The 19,248-nt window shown below is 37.9% G+C and overlaps 1 protein-coding gene across 3 annotated transcripts in view; it reads left to right on the forward strand.

Annotated features, from left to right (window-relative positions):
- MIPEP (mitochondrial intermediate peptidase) overlaps positions 1 to 19,248 on the forward strand; it is a 65,959-nt gene that overhangs the window by 14,547 nt on the left and 32,164 nt on the right. For all 3 annotated transcript variants that reach the window (XM_064717232.1, XM_064717223.1, XM_064717238.1), the window contains exons 11-14: positions 13,053 to 13,206; positions 14,123 to 14,200; positions 15,182 to 15,386; positions 18,152 to 18,261. In XM_064717232.1, coding sequence (XP_064573302.1) covers positions 13,053 to 13,206; positions 14,123 to 14,200; positions 15,182 to 15,386; positions 18,152 to 18,261 — 547 coding nt within the window. The remainder of the gene's footprint in view (positions 1 to 13,052; positions 13,207 to 14,122; positions 14,201 to 15,181; positions 15,387 to 18,151; positions 18,262 to 19,248) is intronic.

The following is a 19,248-nucleotide window of genomic DNA, read 5'->3' on the forward strand; positions in this document are numbered from 1 at the left end:
TAGAGCATTAGGTGTAGAAGGCACTGTGTTTTTTACTTGTCCTGGAAGAGTCTTCTGGTGCTGATTGTCCTTAATCTTACTGGTCTTACTGTCCTTCTTAGATCTCCTCATGAAGCTAACCATCTCATGGTAGAGTTGCTGATGATCACAAGTAGATTATTCTGCTCTTTTTGGCATTAGAAAGAAAAATATTTCCTTTCCTTGGAGGGCTTTGTAAGAGACCCAATTAAGTTACTTTAAGAATTGCATGGTGTCTTTGTGAAGGGAGAGCTGCAGGTAAAACAGACCTAGACATTGGCAGTATATCTTTGCTATTTTTTTGTATTCAGGCACCAAGTCTGAAAGTTGGGTCGGTGTGAAGAGTCTCCTGAATCTGTGTAGGGCCTCCCTGATTATAATCCAGGATTGGGGCCCAATGTTTTTCTCCCTCCATTTTGGGTAGGACTATTTGTTTCTGGCCGATATGCAAGCGTCTGCAAGACAGGGGGAGGGAAAAAAGTAGTTTTCCTTTCCATTGTGTGCAAAGCTACTTTGCTTTAACACAAGAGTGTAGATCTTTCATGGGCCTGTTTTCTGGATGCCTGTCTTTGGAAACAAAGTGTTTGATCTAACTGCCTGAACAAGGCCTTACATTTATTCTGCTCATATTGTGGGTGGTTAACAGGATACTGGACACTGGGTAATCAGCTCTGAAAAGTAAAACTCACTACTCCCCTGCACAGTCTCAAAGACTGTGCTCTATGAGTGAAACTAGGCAGGATGGGAATATACCTTGTCGTGTCTCTGCCCTAAATGCCCTGTTGCCCAAATGGGAATCTCCTATTCTTTATCTTCTGTTTGTACTTTCCTTGTTTGACCACATCCCTTCCTGAATGCCCTGTGGATACTATGGTATGTTCAGTTCAGCACTTTTGTAACTGGAAGATGAGAACTGTATCTGTCACACAAACCTTGATGCTTGGCTGGAGTTTGACTTTTGGCTATTTGTTGTTACTCCTTTTTTAACTGAGCCAGTTATCTCATAGTATTAAATTATTCATCTAAGGAAAAGTGATGTTATTTTCCTTAGTTGGTTGGTTGGTTGGTTTTTTCCATAGGAAAATTATGGAATGCTTTTAAAAAAATTGTTTTTCTTTGTTTTATTTATAAGCTCAAGAAATAATTTATTTTTACTTATGTTCTATTATATTTTGCACATTTTCATCTTGGAATCACAAAATATATTTTAAAACAAGATGCACTTAACTGTCATGCATTTCTCCTGTTCTTTATTTAGTCTGTTAGATTTTTTATTTTGTCTGTTAGATTTTTTTATTTTGTTCTCCAAGGGTTTCTTTCTTTTGGAAGAAATTTACTTTTAGCTTTAGGTCTTTAACAGAAATGCCATGGTTGTATTTGTAGTAGTACAGTGCACATAGCATGGCTTATGTATTTGTCTCTCATGTTTTGGGACTCAGTAGTAGTTTGCATGGCAGGTTTTTGTATTAGGAAATTCTCTTCTTCTGCTTAGTAAAACATTTTTGTTGATGAGGAAGCAAATGTATGCTTTTGAGTATTCCCTTTGGACTACTGATGTCACCGTGGCTCCAGCTGAAGTACAGACTCATCATCTTCTAGGTATCGTCAGGTACAGGAGATGCAGATTATCTCTACAAATGTAGGTATAAAGAAAGAGACTATGGGGATTCAGTTCTTAGTTAAGTAACTCAGCACTAGGGGGTGCAAGAAATATTCGATGGGACCGTGTGTCTGCTGGAAAATGTTGGCCTATTCAGCCATTCCTCTTTAGTCCTTCAGATTTTGACCAGCTACATCTCACATGACTCTAAAACTCGTGACATGTTTTTAATGTGTCTATTTTATATTTGCAGCATGTTGTGTATTTTAAATTTATGTATATATTTTGTCTAGTAAATATACATTTAGTCTTTACTGTAGCAGTACTAAAGAAACAAATCCTTCACCAGATTTCTAATAACTAGTTCTAAAAGGTAGATGTTTACTTCTGAAGGATGCAGAATGCCCTCATGCGTTTGGACTGTAGAGTTTTGATGCTGTTTGCTGTCGCATCGGGTTGTTTTTTGTCACTTCTTTCCTCGGCGTTCCCGACCGTCGCTGCTGTTCTGTCCCTGGAACAGCAGGAGGCGCTCCAGATTCAAGCCGCAGCGTTGCGGTTGTTCTGTCTAAACCCGGCCACAACAATTTTGTTTCTGTCAGCTTTCACCAAGTCTTTTCCCTGGAAACTTGATCCTACTTCAAAAGTGTAAGCCTGCTGTTGATGGGAACAGGATATGTTAATTTTTTTTTTTTTCCCAGCCTATGTTAAGTAGCCTCTCTGGCTTTAAACCTACACTTAAGACAGTGTAATGTTTTTGTAGCTATAGTTTAAGAGGCAGGGAAAATACATGTCGGTATAAATGTACTTTTAAGAGAAACAGGAGACAAAAGTCTGAAATTCATGATAGTAGTGTCTTAAAAGAAGATAGAGTAATTAGGAGAACCTCAAGAATTTTGGCAGGCTAAGGGTAATAAACCAGTGAATGCTAGGACATGCTTCGGCGTCTAACAAGTAAGAAGCTGTCTAATATGTATATTATAAAAATAATAATGTTGCATTTTAGTGCAGACAAGTACCCAAGTATTAATTAAATTGCATTACTTCTCAGTAAGTGCAGCTGTAATTCTCAAGGCCCTGGTCTTGCAAAGATGTGGTAGTCCTGCTGACTTCCTCCAGGTCAGATTAAAAAACACAACAGAAAATCACCACAACATGCTGTGAGAGACTTTTTGAGATCAGCCATTTGCCTTGAAGGTAGGATTGGCTGTGCTTAGTCACTTCTGACAGAGGTGCAGAAGTGTTCTTCAGAACCATCAGCAGTGAGCTTTGTGTATTTGGTATTGACTTCTGTTTCCTTAATCTGTGGTTCTTGCCAGGCTGAGTTGACTTCACTGGCTATAATTCACTGTTAGGATTTTTGCCAAAATGTCCCAGATCTTATTCCACTTAAAGCTGTGATGTGCTTGCAGAGTACTTACAGATCAATGCAAAAATAAGCTTGTTTCCTGATGTGTAGGAAAGAGAAGCCACCATGACAGCTGCAGGCATTTTGGATCCGGGGGTGCCAGTTTAGCAGAGATTAGGAATAAATCACTTCCTTTCTTGTTGGGACTATACATGGTTTACTGGCTTCAGGGGAGGGTGGGCACCATTTCTGGGTTTTTTCAGAGGCTTACCAAGTACCAAGGTATGAAAATGTGACTGGATGTTTCACAAGTTCCTAAAAGCTGCAATTAATATTGAGATTTGCAAGTTACTAGTAAAGAAACTTGTTCATGGCTGCTTTTTGTAAAATTATTTTTAGTTTTATGAAAGACTGTTCTCTCTTGGGAATGCCATGTGGAAGTATAGCCCAGACTTTTTGCAGAACTTGTGAGAAAACTGTCACTGTTCAGTTTTAAAGCTGAAGTGGAAACGTAATGCAAAATGTAACTAGGAAATCTTTCAACCAAAGTGCTCAGAGAGGAGAACTTCATTTAACAAACTGTAAGAAAGCTAAGGCATCCCTTCTGTTAAATCAACTAATGAAGGTATAGAAAGTCTACTTTAACTCACCAGTCACTAAAGCTGGTGGATTAAGATTTTTGGAGGAAAATCTGAAAGTTACTGAAAAGCATTGCTGTAAAGCAGAATTCAACTTTCAAGAATTATTTCTTTATTCAAAACATTGTGGAAGAACAAAGAAATTGTTGATTTGAGAACTAAATCAAATCTAAAAGCTGTGTGCAGTGTTGATACCAATATTCCAACGTACCCTTGACCTCCTCCAGAATATTCTAGGAAGTACAGTTAACAGAAAGAAAAAAGGAATGTGAAATACAGGTGCTACTTTATAGTTGATGAGAGTACAAAGGCATATTATTATTATTATTGTTATTATTTTTAAGAAATCCAGAGTCTTCTATAAATTATGGTTCAGAGCCTCCCTTTAGGTAAAGAATTAAGTTTCATAGTCTGGCATGTAATGAAAATTGGAAGGGGTTTTCCTTGTCTTGATCTCTTCAAGTTAACCTGAGGGGTTCATCTTACTTTTATCTTTACTAGCAAGATCTTTTCAGGTTTCTTTGAAAGTTTTGACAGGATCTGTTTTATTAGAGATAGTTAACTTTGTCGTCTGTATTTTTGTGGATATCAACAGGATAATAATTTTTCTCACAAAACCCCCCAAAGAGGTCAGGATATATCAGGGACTACATATAATAGCCACTGATAAGAATTTTTGCCTGGCAGCTAATTTGCAGTTGTTGAGTCTGAATGCTTGTGTTCTGAAGAACAGTGATCCTGATTCAAATATCCCTAATGTTCAATTTTATAAAAAGCATTCTTAATAGAATAGATGAAAGTCATGTTGCACAAAACAGTCTTAGCCTCATTCCATAGACACAGTTTAAATGAAAGTGATTTTAGGAGTCTGCATTTTATTTAGACTCAGTGAAGTCACAGAAGCTTAGAAATAATTATTTATAATCACATACTACATCTTTGTTTCTCACAGAGGCACAGCCTTTTTGTTTGAAGCCTGCTGTTCTTGAAGAATAACCAAACCTCATTGTGTCAGTTAACTTCTTTTTATAATCGTTTTTTTAATTGGTTTGGCTACTTTGCTTCTCTTAAAAATACTGCTGGGCTGCAGACTGTGAAAGTAAAGTGTCTGGATTTCTTCAATGTAGTTTATCCTTTAATAAGAAGTAGGAATTTACATTAAAGAAACTACAGCTTTCTTTGATATTTCTACTTTTGTTAGGAGGCTACTGAGATTACTCTTTGTAAAGTTACTTAGCTCACATTCTGACATAGAGTATAAGAGAATTTTCATTATTTCTTGGGCTTTGTTATAAATACAAATGCTTTGGCATTTGAAATCAGATGTTCAGAGTGAATTAAGTTACTGGAATATGCAAAATGAATACAGAGCAAACCTATTATGTTCAAGTTTGTGTCTCAGTTTTCGACATGTAAGCATGAGAGTTATGCAATTCTACAAGAGAAACAATTAATTTAAGGTTCATTATTACAATAAAAGGGACCTCTGAGTCTTGATTTTTATCTTTCTTAAGTCAAAGCAGCTTAACTGAAAGATTGGCACAGAGGAAAATATTCTTTTCCATTGTAGAGGAGTTCATGTCTATATTTGTTGATGCTGTTACTGATTTATGCAGGGTGAATGTGTGTTGCTGTCCCCTTTTTTTTACATAAATGCTATATTTCCCACATCAAAACTAAAAGCAACCTTTTAAAAATAATTATTAATATCTAGGCATGTACAAAATCCTTGATTTCAGGAAGTCTTCTTTTAGATTAATCATTGTGTTTTCTAATGGGTGTGTGTATGTCTGTAACGGATAGAAGTTTTGATATTTCCTTTTCCTGTTCTTCCAGAATTACATTCAGATCCTTTAAGTTTCACATAATGGCTTAAAAAAATTTATGTGCTCAAGTTCAGGAGTAGTTGGGAAAGTCTTTTTGTAGCAGAGCAAATTGCAAATATCAAAAATCAATCCATACCCTGTGGATTTTTTTACCCAGGATATGCTGGAGGAAATGTTACATGGTAAGAAATCTTTTTGACTGGAGTATATAGTTCTGTGCAAAGTTAACACCATCTGAGATCCATCTCTTTTGCCTGCATTTTCAAAGGCAAATTCCCATAGAAAGTACTGTGCTTTTCATCCTTTTGGGATTCAACTATACAACATGCAGTCCAGTCTGGGAAGCCTAAGTTCCAGCAAGAAGCAAGAGCTCATAGCTGAGCTCTAGACTTGTGCTAGTCTCTGACTGGTACCTTATGAAGCTTTGAAAGTGTCATAATGTTTGTGTCTGCCCTTCTCTGGTGACATGGGCATCCTAAGGCCCACAACTCACATTTTAAGCAAAAGGGTATCCAGACAGGGTGTTTAGCTGCCCTGAATCCTTTTTCTTCCTTAGGAAATACTGTAGCCATGTTTCCATGTGTTTGCCAGCTTTGGAGACAGCAGTACAGTGTCTTTCTGGTGATCTTACTCTGCCATGTGCAGAAGAGTCTGTCTGCTCTCCTGGGGCTGCAAATTACAGCAAACAAGAGAACCTGTCTTCCAGGTCTCCTTTGCAGTAGTTATTGTCACTAAATGCTATCTGTCTCCTGAACATTAACCTTTCCTCCTAGTAGCAGTAACCCTTAGCAGAAGTTTTACTGGTAACAGAGTGCCTGTTACTGTAGTTCAGTGTGGGTCATGATAATTTCCTTTCTGATTTCTTTTCCCAAAAATACTTGAGTGCACTTCCTGTTGGAGATAAAATCATAACTTGTCTGAATAAATGTGTAGGCTGCTTGCCAAAGAGTGTGCTCGTAATAAAGCAGCTGCTTCTTGCAGTTTTATTTCAATTTTTTACTATTTGTTTTAAATAGAAGTCACAAAGCTGTACAACTGTTCAAGCTTACAGTTAGATAACAGCTTGAAAATTGTGCATAAAGTGTGTCTTAGATTGGTTGCTGCTTTAACATGTAGTATAATAAAAATAATTATATGCACAGTAGGGTCATCAACATTTATTAACATGTAGATTATGAAGATAGCTTTACTCAGGCTAGTGAGCATCTCAAGGACAGGCTAAGCTAAAGCACTTTGGAAATTCTGCTCCTTTCTATGTAGAGTCAGTCAATATCAGTTAATTCATTGACTGAAGTTGTACTTTCATTCTCTCGATTGAAAAGTAATATATGGTGGAATCCCAGATTTGTTAGAGTTGAAAGAGACCTCTGGAGATAATCTAGTCCAACCTCTTGCCAAGGCAGGTATGCCTTGATTTTGGTAGGGTTTTGTTGGGAAGCTTTAGTCTGCATTTACAAATACACTTGGTTTCATGTTTGTAAGAATAGGGATCAAAGAAGCACCATACACCTGGGATAGAAGATGGGGAACTTTGAGTTTTCCTTTTAGCTTCAGGAGAAATTACTTTTACAGTCTTGGATCAGCCCTCAAAAAGGCTCTGCATCGTACACAGACAAGTTCTGTCTTTGTTACTGGGCAATTTAAAATGCTGAAAGAGTGTATTGAGAGAAGTCTTCATCTTAAAGTTTTACGTGGTCTTTTACAAAATCTAGCCCAGGTCAGAGTGTGTTTTGAAGATACAACCTGAGACCCTTTAACAGCATGAGAATTTTCTTTGAAAGGACTGAGGGAAGAGATGTTTCGATTGCTGTCACAGTCACAGTCCCCATTGCTGCCCAAAGTTGAGCTACCATGTTTTTAGATTGGTAGGAATTTGAATGCCAAAATACTGTGCCTGGGAAATGTGTTCTTGCAGTCCCACTATGAGATGAAGCTGTCAGTAACTGAGATTGGGTAATCATTTGCCAGCTAACAGATGCTTTTTTCTTGTCATCTGGAAACAATGAAGTTGTTAATGACTGCTACCATTTGAGTGTCTGAAATCAACCAAGAATCTTCAACAAGGGAGCATCTACTTGGTAAACTCTTCCAAATAGTTTCCTACCCACACCCATATGCCAGATTTAAGTTTTAGAGATCTAGTAGAGATTGCAGCATTTCCTGTTCTTTTATTTTTGGGGAAGGTGCAAATCTTTTCAGTTTTCGCCTCTTCCCCATTGTCTTCTAATCTTACCTAGTGTTACACATTTTATGTTTCAGTGAGTAGCATTAAATCTTGAAGGTGGGGGCTCAGAAAAGAGTTGGTCATATGCTTGCTCTTGCCACTGAAAGGCAAGATCATCTATCAGTAATAATTCCAGGAGCTGAGGTTTTGGTTATAGAACATCAATTTCAGATAGCTGAGGTTTCAGCTAATTGCTGTTCCTAAGTAAGCCCAAAAAGAAAGTTTTCCTGGAATCAGTGCAAGTTTGGAGTTAGGTTTTCTTCACTTAGAGTTGGTTGTACTTAATTTGTGAAAATAGAGTTCATGTATGAGGTAGGACCAAATTCAAAACTTAGATTAGATCTGTGTTTTGGTGTCTGGAATTAGATCTGTGTTTTGGTGTCTGGAATGATTACTGCTTAGTGGGTATATACTGGATTTAGACAAAGATTTTTGAAGATGTATTACACACTTTTTGGTGGAGTAGCTTTTTTTTTTTCACTACCCAGTACTCATTTTGAAGTATTATTGGTTATTATAATCTGATTGTGATAATTGCACTGTATTATGGGTTTTAATTCCTTTCTGCATAACTGCTAGGACATTGCATTGGCTAGCAAACAGTGGATGCGAGATAACTCAAGGTATAATAATCTCTGCTGACTGCTGCCAGGTGTGTCCAGATGTAAGTTAAATATTGAGTCTGTGGCATAAGACACTAGTGGTATTTGAGGGTTTTTCAATATCTTCTGCTTTGATTTTTTTTGCCCACTGGTGTAATAGGCAAGGCAGAAATGGACAATTGAGATCAGAAGTAGAAACATTTTTGTTTTGGCATTCTTTATAAAAAAATGTTGTTTTTCAAAACTTTTTTCAATTTTCCATTGGCAAGAAGAACATTAACACGCATCTTTCATTAAATGTGGGAGAGGTTTGATCCTGGCAATGTTGTAGCAGAAGGGACCGACATTAACTTTGTGTAGTTTCTATTAAAGTGGTTTTTTAGTCAGGACCTCATTGTACTCAAAATGTCAAGATTGTGACATCTTCAAACATTAGCCAGAGTAGGGGGCTAGTTCCTCTGAGGAGTCTGCCTTAAGGCATTGTAGTCTATTGCTACTATTTTTCTGAGGGGGTGGATAAGTATCATGCTTTTTTCAAAGGACAAAACTATTCCAGGCTGCCTTCCTGCCACCACCCCACCCCCGCTCCCACTTTGGACAGTGACAGTGTATTACAAAGTATTTATCAGAAGGCCTTCTTCACATACTTTCATCCTGGGGTGGGGTCATGGGGACATTGTGCATGTTCAAGGAGTGCTGAGAATGAGAAGTAGGCATTGATCTTCTCCCTGCAATATATTAGTGTCAGCTGTTCTATCAATGAAGAAATATCATTGCTTTGTCCTACTAGTACATATCTTTGTATTTGACTGACATGAAATCAAACTTTGTTTCAGAGGTTGTTTTGTTCCACCCCTCCAGCAAACACATTATTCCAGTATTTCAACTGAATGTGGTAATCCTTTGTGATTAGTATGAAACATTGTCTTCCTCTGATTAAGCTGGCATCTATCTCATGCTGCAGCTGTGTGCTCTTAGTCCTAGGTTCCATATGACATCTTCACAAAGTAGTTGGAGTTGGAAATTTTCTCTGGAGGTCATGTGGTCCAGCCCCCTGCTAAAGCAGGGTCTCCTAGAGCTGAGTGTCCGTGATTATGTCCAGGCAGCTTTTTCAGTATCTCCAAGTTGCAAGACTTTGTAGCCTCTAAGGATAACCTGTGCCAGTGCTTGCTAATCCTCACTGGGGGAAAAATGTTTGCTGATATTAAGATGCAACATCCTGTGTTCCATTCTGTGCCCATTGCCTTGGTCCTGTCACTGGGCAGCACTGAGAAGAGCCTGGCTCTCTCCTTTTTGCACCCTTCCTTCAGGAATTTGTACTCCTTATTAAGATCCCTCTGAGCCTTCTCTTTCCCAGGCACAACAGTGTGGCTGTGCCTCTCTTCCTGATGAACTGGGCACAGCACTTCAACACTGGACACAGTGCTGAGTAGAGCAGAAGTGTCACCTCCCCCAGCCTGCTGGCTGTGCTCTTTCTAATGCACCCAAGGTGCTGGTCACCTTCTTTGTGGCAAGGGTCCCTCACTAGCTGGTGCTTAACTTGGTGTCCACCAGGACCCCCTGGTCGCTGTCTGCAAAATGCCTCTCTTGCTGGGTCTGGCTGTCCCCCAGCACATACTGGTGCCTGGAGTTGTTCTCCCCAGGTGCAGTGGAGAAGTTCTTGAAATTCCTGTCTGCTCATTTATCCTGTAAGCCTGTAAAGGTCCCAGTGGATGGAAACAAGACCCTGTGACATACTGGCCACTGCTCCCAGTTTGGATGACAGTTTGGTGTTATCTGCCAATGACAGGACAGGACTGGACCAGGCACTGACCCCTGGAGCACAGTGCTGGTCCTTGGCCTCCAAGCAGCCTTTGTGGCACTGATCACCCTCTGAGCCCTGCCATTCAGCCAGTTTTCTGTCTGCTCATCCAGCCCATACACTGACAGCTTCTCTGTGAGGATCTTATGGGAGACAGTGTCAAAGGGCTCACTGAAGTCCAAGGAGGTGATGTGCACTGCTCTCCCCTTTTCTGCCAGGCCAGTTAGTTCATTGTATAAGGTTATCAAGTCTTTTTAAGCATGACTTGTCTTTGCTGAATCTATACTGACTGCTCCTGGTGACTTTCTTGTCTTTCATGTACTTGGAAATGGTTTCCAGGGTTAGCTGGTCCATCAAAAAAAAGTTCTGCTCTTAGAAAATTTTGAGCAGTCTCTACACATCTTTTGATTTTTCTTATTTCTTGTGTAAAAGTTGTCTAATTTCATGAAATGTTTTCAAGGGGCTGTTCTTTAATTTCTTATTATTTTCATGTTCTCTTATCCTGCAGCTGAACTCACTGTTGGGAGTAACACATTTTAGTTTCCTGCAGCTGTGAAAATCTGATGTTTTGTTATGAATGTGAGCTGTTGGTAGTGTTCAATTTTGATTTACTGGAAGTCTGTGTTTGTAGTACTGTATCATATGTTTCTTTCCTGAAATACCTTGTACGCTTGTCTCTCTTCTCCCACTGGGCAGGGAGGACATAGCACAGGAATCCTGGATGATACTGGATGTCTGGGGGGAGGAGGGTGTGCAGACTTTGCAAATAAGCATAGATTTGGCAGGACTGATTGAAATGCACTCAGCAAAAAAGCCCTGCAAAGAGCCCTTGTGCAATGAAGCCCCTTGAGCTTGTCTGTGGTGTGTATTGAGACAGTACTTTTGTAGCCAGATATTAGTTAAAGAAGCAATTCTTTGAATTACGGCTTACTATTCATAGTGGCATGTAGAATGATAGTAGAATGATAGTACAAGATTTTAAAGTGATATGACAAAAACCAGTTTTAAACTATTATGGATGTTGTTGTGATTTGCTGCCAAAGATGGGGTGTTTTAACTGGTCTTGTAGTCTGTATGCAGGGAGAGCTTCAGAGCAGAATCAGGAGGTCTGAAGCACTTAGTGGTGTGTTTCAGTTTTAATGGTAACAGTCTGGCAAGAAGGCAATCACTGGGTGATTCTATAAAAGTATGGAGACATCTGAGATTTACCTGCTAAAGCTTTCCAAAAAGGGCCACTGTTGAAAGCATTAGGGCCGCTGTAATTCTGTATGTTGCAGTGGAAGGGACAGTTCTCTGTGTCAATCAATGTCCTTTGTACTCCAAATTTCTGTGATTTATATGAAAATTAACTAATCTCTTCTGCTTTCTTTTAAAGACTTGCTTTCAGTCTTTCTCTCTAACTTGATCTAAAGTGATTTATATTATGCTTATTCCTTGGGTGTAATGACTTTTTGAGTAAGAGGGAAAACATGTCCATAAAAGTATGCAGTGAGTGGATTTAAGTGTGGAGTTCTTGAAAAACTGTGTTTGTATGGTAGAAGCAAAATCTGCTTTATTTTCTATGTTCTAGTATAGTTTAAAATAGAATGGAATACATGACTTTAGCTTCTTGCATTTGTGGTGTGAAAATAAGCAAAATCTTGTACCTCACTATATCATGGCTTAGAAGAGTAACCCTACCCTGTTGTGCCTCACAGCTCAGTGATGCCCATCAGTGAATCAGAGCTGCAGTTGTAAGCAGCACTTCAGCAAATGAAGTATCCCCAGTGGGTCTCTTTTTCAAGTCTCTATGGGAGTGGGAAGGAAGGAAGGGTAGGTGTGTGGGTCGGGACTATCTGGTGCTTTCACAGCTTGTCTGTAACTAAGCCTTTTGATCCCAGGCCTTAAACCAGCATGGTTCTCATATTTGGTGTCCAGCTATTGTAGTCTAGCTGATGCATGTTTAAATTTCAGTGACTGTGATTGTCTAGAGTTAAACAGTCTTTACTCTCAGACCCTAGAAAATAGCATAAAATAACGCTTGGGCTTTGTATGTGAAATGAGACGAGTATTTTTTGCCATTTGGGGTGCACACACAGCTACAAGCAGATTCCAGTTCTGATTTTGCTATTGTCTCAAAAGAGTTGCGTGGTGCTGATCAGCTGCTGAAAGGTGTAATTTTGCAAAGCATTTATTTGCTTGATACACTTGTAGTGTGTTTACTTTTTAGGGTCAGAGTCTCAGGGAGTGTAAACCCTTCTGCAGACTGCATACATCTCTGAACTCCTTTTTGAATTTTTTATTCATTCTGTGTATGCATGCAGATGTATGATGTCTTCCTCCCTATGAGTGTCTTCTGTACTACATCTTGAACCTGGTTGGTTGAGGTTAGGCTCGGGAAGCTGTGTTGGCCATGTTTGAAATCCATGTCACATACTGAAATTTCCAGGTGGCTTGCAGCTGTAAGATATTTTCTACATGGTTCAAGAGAGTCCCCAGAGCTTGAGGTGTGATTTTTGTGTGGGAGGTGATTGTGTCTACTTGGTGTTTCTGTTGCTGCAGTGAAAGGCAAGACTGCAGAGTCAGCAGTGCTTACCAGTTGGTTTCCTGCCCTAGCTGGGGATTTGGCTTACACCACAGCCAAAGCCAGCTTGTTTTTCTGATCAGTCACACGATGCAGCCTTGGCATGGGAAAGGCACTTAAGTGCCAATGGCCTCTTGAGTATCAAAAGCCACTGCTTGGCCACCCATGGTCTATTTGGGCTGCATGTTCACCACATTTCTCAAAATCATAGTCAACATCTGTTGAATTTGGTATCTCTATTTGAAATAATTGAGGTACTACAAAGCACTGTGCCTGTAACTTGGTTTCACTATTTGAAAAATAAAGCCAAACATGCTCGCTGAGGGTCTTTGGGCTGAGCTGGTGTATTTTGTGACATCCTGTGGCTTGAAGGTGAGTACTGTAGTTTATGTAGCTCTGCTGACTGACTGTTATGGGATTCTTGTATTCACTTAGGTACAACATTGATCCTGGCTTGTATTGTCCATTTTTCTCTCTTGGGGCATGCATGGAAGGTTTGAACTCTCTGTTCAGTCAGCTCCTAGGGATCTCTCTCTATGCTGAACAGACAAAGAGAGGAGAGATTTGGTCTGAAGATGTTAGAAAGTTGGTAAGTATTCTTGTTCCCAGCACCTGAAACCAAAGGAAAATAATCAAGATAGTGTGTTCCTGTGAGCTATGAATCAAACTTTTTAAAAATAATTATTTGGATACCTATCAAAAACACAAACTAGTTGTCTAATTTGAGTTGAAGTTAGACCTCAAGAGCTTTATCATCTCTTTAAGTGCCTTTTGGATGTTTGGTATTTTATGGCCTTTTAATAGATCTGTGTCAACGATGCCTGAATCAGAAACATTTTCTTTTTGGAGATTATTGTTGCACCTTTCTGAATGGGCCCTGTTAGTTTTAGTTTCAGTTTGTAGATGACCTTAGATGACTAGAGTGCTGGAGGTGTGTCTTTGCCTCATTTTTTTTTGCTCTTTAAGTCATCTTGACTTTGAGATTGATTTTTGTCTTTCTGCCCTCTTTTTAGGGGAGGGTAGAAATCAAAACTTGGGCAGTAACTTACTCATCAGGTTCCCAAGTTCCTCTGTTGTCTTCCTACATTTATTCATTGCCAGATCTTCTCCACTGCTCTTCTATCCTCAGCCTCCAGCAAGAGATGCTGTTCTTTATATACTGTGGGTCAATTTATAATTACTCCTTACTCTTTCTGTTTTTATTTCTGTGGTAAATCACTTCTGTTTGTCATTTGTGGGCTTTTTTAACACAGAAAGTACTTTTAATACTAATCTGTGACTAGCTAGTTTTCAGTGAAATGCAGAAATGTCTGTAGTTTGAGATACAAGATGTGAATTTTGTCCATATATTTATTTTCAAGTAAAATTAAGAACAGATTTTATATTAATTATTCCCAGTTCGTTTGTTATTTCTTCATTATAAGTCTTGGGATTTGAATATTACATCTTCAGTTTGCACATTATCAGTGCTTTCACTGTGGAAATGATACCCTTTTTTTCTTCAGGCTGTTGTTCACGAAACTGAAGGTTTGCTAGGTTACATCTATTGTGACTTCTTCCAGCGACCTGATAAACCACATCAGGTAACATTTATGATCTGACTTCAGCTTGGGTTTTATATAAGTAATAACTGTAGCATTAGTGCTATTTGCATTCAATATAAATTTAGTAAAATTTTCCTCATGTTAAAATAAATTTAAACAGAGAATGTCTGTAACTTCATGTGTGGGTTTAGGTAAAATATTTTTTAGAGCAAGCTTTCATTTAAAAAAAAACCCAATAGGCTGAGCTTAGACTCTGTGGTGCAAAATAACAGGTGCTACAAAATGTTTAGAGAACTCTGTTTAGAGAAATGGTAGAGATTTAAACACTTGTTTTCTGGCCTACTGTTTACAAGTAGAAACAATCTGACATTTATACTTTCTAATCTTTACACTCAACTAATTTTATTCTAAATTGTCTTTAAAACTGTTGCTGGTTCTAAGTGTTGTGGCTCAGTCACTACCTAGTGCCAGTATATTTGCAATAGGATGCAGAACAGTAGACACTTCACTCAGTAGAAGCATCTGCAAATTGCCACCTTTAGTGAGGTGATGAGTGGGCAAACTTTAAATCTACATTAGTTAAAAATATAACTCTTTTGCTAGCAATTCACAATATACTAGTAGTGCTGTGTGGTATATTTTATAAAGAAGTTACTGCTGAAGGTTGAGGAGAGAATGTAATCTGTACATTATGGATTTGACACATCAGTAAATTTCTTGGCACTAGTGATACCTATTGGAAAGTTTCAACAGTTTGGATAATTCTAAAACATAAAGAAATAATTTTATTTTCTAGAAGCGACACAGACTTTCCTTTATGGAATAAAGTAATTTCTTTATGAGTTTGAGGTATATGGTAAGGATGGAGGAACAGTGTTATTCAGTAGCAGCACTGAATTCTACTTGTGTAGCTGAGTATATGTTCTGATTTGATTGAATAGTTTAGTTTAATTTAATCATTGTTTTAATATCACTGATATAATGACATTGGCTGTCCATGTTTGTTTTTACCTTGAAAAGGACTGTCACTTTACAGTTCGAGGAGGCAGGCTAAAGGAAAATGGAGAGTACCAGCTACCTGTAGTTGTTCTTATGCTGAGCCTTCCCAACTCAGCAAGAGGTGCACCAACGCTACTGAGTCCTGGCATGATGGAGAATCTGTTCCATGAAATGGGTCATGCCATGCATTCTATGCTGGGGAGAACTCGCTACCAACATGTCACTGGTAAGAAAGTTATAGTCGAGATTTTTTTTGTTTTAGTGAAATGTTTACTTTCCAGAAGAAAGGTGTAGATTAAAAAAAAAAATAGAACAGAACAAAAGAATAAAAAGAGTATGAACCAAAAATCGTTGTCATGTTAATAGCTCTGTACCCTTGATGATTTGAGAATACAGTATCGAATCTGCAGATATTATGTAAAACTCAACCAAACAACATTTGAATATTCTTGTTCTAATAAGAATTAGGTGTTTGTATCTCTTTTCTATGTACTGTTGATCTTTATTCTGTTGGTGATATCCACTCTTTCAAGTTTATCTTATGTGGATTTCATAATCATTGGAGTAGTTGGAGGTTGGGAAATAGGTTGTACCTAATGTAAAACCACATTGAATCCTGAGTTGGAAATGACTTAGAAAAATGAACGAAGGAAAATCAGTGAATTAAGTCTTGCAAAGAGTAGTGAGGGCATTGGCTGGCAGGTCTCTGGCTTCTATAGCCTTCTGCAGTTGTGGCAAACAGGTCAAACACCCATGCCAGCCAAGGCTGCTTGGCATGCTACGTTTTTTACCTGTGGACAGCTTGGTATATTTTTTCCATAATAGTATGCTGGAAATCTCAAGTGCAGTAGACATTTACTTATTAAAAAATAAAACCAAACTACAAAACAGGTGAGATTGTGAATCCCTTGTCTGAAGAATTAGTTTTTTAATATCTTTTACCATTTTATGCTAATGATACAAAGGGGTCTTAATGTTGAGTTAATGTTTTGTCGATAGATACCTTTGCACCCAGTGGCAAAATACTCTTTTTTTAAGTTGTCCATTTAAAATTAAAGTTGACTGAACTATTTTATAAGTATGTCACTACTAGACATTGTTAAAACAGATGAACACTGCATAATTCCTTGAGTATAAGCTCTGTATAGTCTTTGGGACAGCTAAGGGCACTCCTTCCACTCATACAGCCTTGCTCATCTTGAGCTACAGGAATACTTCTATGCCCAAAGTAGCCACTTTGGTGTGAGTTCTCCTCTTGTGCTGAATCGTGTTTCTGCATGTCAGACCCTTGAAGGGGCAGGAAGTGCCTAATTGTGAGGCTCAGATTTTCCAGGAGTCCCTGTGTATGGTTTCTGTGTTGCCTTAGCTCCAGGCAGTCCTGCATCCCAGAGGATTTCACTCCAGATCTAGCATTGCAAAAGCAGCATTGGAGGTTGGAGGTCAGTGCTGTTGTTTCTGCAGAGAATCCTTTTTTAATGGATTTGGAATGTGTAAAAATCAAAGGGCTTGTCTCAGGGATGTCTGTTAGGGACTGTCTGCTCTCATGGAACATGAGGGTGGTAAAGTATGGAAACAATATGACTACAAGCTATTGTGAGCACAAAAAAAATTGACATTCTAGTTGAGATGAGCTGAATAATTTGACATCTTTCCTGCTCTCTCTTGCCTTACTTTTCTTTAATTCAAAACTACACAGTGCAGATCATGCATTTTCAGACTGTAAGGAGAACTTTTGCTATCAAATGGATTTTTCAGCAGTGGTGCACAAACAGAATCACAGATTTATGTGTCAGTGCAGAAGTGCATATAGCTAATGTGTCTGTGAAAAGGTCCAGTGTGATTTGAAATTACATCAGAGCTGTATCTAACAGCAGTAGGTATTAGAATGGTAAAGGTACTGGTGAAACCTCATGCAGTGTTTGGGCATGTTCATTTTGTGTGTCTAGTCTGAAGGTGAATTCAAACTGCAGCAAGTACAGAGAATGTTTCTTAGATTTTATCTTGCCTTTGGATAATGATGCTCAGAGAGAATATAGTTTCTCTCTATTTAGTAGGTAAAAACCAGTGTGATAAATGCTGTTTGTAATAAAGAGCAGTATCTGTCTGAATCACTGAGTGTAAACAGATTATAAATTAAGATTACCAATTAGAGAATGGTTTCTAAAATCACTCCTTTGACCTCTACAAACCTATCTTCAAATTATAGTAAAAGCAGACTGGGATTTAAGACTGATTCTGAATGTTGACATTGTTTCTGGCAGACCAGGATGGAGGTGGTGACCCAGTGGGTCCGCCATGAAAGCAACTTTTCCACTGCTAACTTTAATATAGAAATTAGAAATTCAGCTTTGATTTGGCAATGTGTTGCGCTTTTTAGTCACTTCCATTGGGTAAGATGCTGATAAGGATTAGAGTAAATAAGGTTTTTGGGAAAGGGCTTTTTGAAAATAGTAACAGCTGAGATATTACCTCATTGCGCGTACATAGAACACGTCTTCAATCTGCAAGAGTGTTCTCTGAGTCAATGACTCGGTGTCATAAAGCAAGGTTAATGTAAAGCATAAGAAAGCTCAGCAAACAGATGGAAGCTAAAACTTGTAACTGTGAATGGGATTAAGGCAGAGTTTTATTTACATTGTAGTTTAATTTAGGTTTAGGACACTTAAATAGATTTGGTATTTCATGTAGGGCCAGTTTGGCTACAGTCTGGTTTAGTTTAAAAAGGGTGTGATCCAGAGCTTTATAAGGTGCCTCGCCCAGCTGTTCAAATATTTTGTTTTACTTTGTGATTTATAGTAAAATGTGTAGGATTATAATGAAGCTTTTCTGGCAGTATGTACAATAATGGAAATAAAATATTGACTTAATAAATGAAAGAACATTAAAGTTCACCAAAAGTCCAAATTGAAAGTTGCAAAACCTTTTGGGAAGAGTTAACTATTTGTTAGTGAAAATAGCAGATGCTAATGTGTACAATTATTCTACCTCTAGGAACCAGATGTGCTACTGATTTTGCTGAAGTTCCCTCAATTCTGATGGAGTACTTTGCAAATGACTATCGAGTGGTTAACCAGTTTGCAAGGCATTATAAAACAGGACAGGTAGGGGAAAAAATGTAAAATTTTGAAAATAGGAAAAAATGTCTGTAGGAAAAGAATCATCTTTACATGTGTTATTAATTAATAATGTTTAAAATAGAAATAAACAATGGATAAAGTTATTTTAGTACTACAATTTCAGTTATTCAGGAAAAAAATTAATATTGTCATTGCAAAAAAGATAAATGTAAATCTGTGTAAGAATACTAAGTTCCTATATCCTAGATTTCAATTACATGTTTAAAACTTTCAGCCTTTTTTTTTCTACAAGGTATAGTAGGTAAACAACTTCTGTGTGAATCACATTGTTTGGAATGATTTAATATCATTACAGGTAAGTTATGACAAAAATAGCATTTGTCATTGAACTCTCTAAAGTCTGTCTTAAAATAAAGCTCAGATAACCAATCATGGATATAAATGGAAATTATCTGCAGTGTTTCAAAATTTCCATTTTTAGCACAGTGTAGGGCAGTGAGTGAAATATTTTGTGATGAAAAATATACTGCTCTATTTAGGATTATATTAGGATTAGTTAGATTCTGTTAGTCATGAATTTCTGCTTTAAAACCTTACATGAAGTTCTTCTTTATCAGTGTGTTACAAGGATCTGCTTTCTGTGGGGTGTTTGGAAAGCAGTGCTCTTTGGAGCAAGGTGACTTTTGGTGGTCACTTTAAGACATGTTAATACAGAATGATTTATATTTATACAGACATTTCAAAAATTCCTCCTAAGTTGTGTAGTGTTATACTTCATTGGAGCTTCTTATCCAGTACTAAGCATTCAGTGCATTTCAGTATTATGGAAGTTGAAATATGTTTGCCTCCCTTGAACAGTTAGGAAAATATGCTATCCAACTTCTGCTTAATAGACACTGTCTGAGAAATTTGCTCTGTAATTTTTCTTTTTTTTTTTTTCTTTTCAAAAGAGCAATTGTTTCTGCAGAATTGATTGCACTAAGAAAGGTCTCTTTGCAACCTGGGAATTAA

Source organism: Zonotrichia leucophrys, chromosome 1, assembly GCF_028769735.1.
Source record: "Zonotrichia leucophrys gambelii isolate GWCS_2022_RI chromosome 1, RI_Zleu_2.0, whole genome shotgun sequence".
NCBI classification, from domain to species: domain Eukaryota; kingdom Metazoa; phylum Chordata; class Aves; order Passeriformes; family Passerellidae; genus Zonotrichia; species Zonotrichia leucophrys.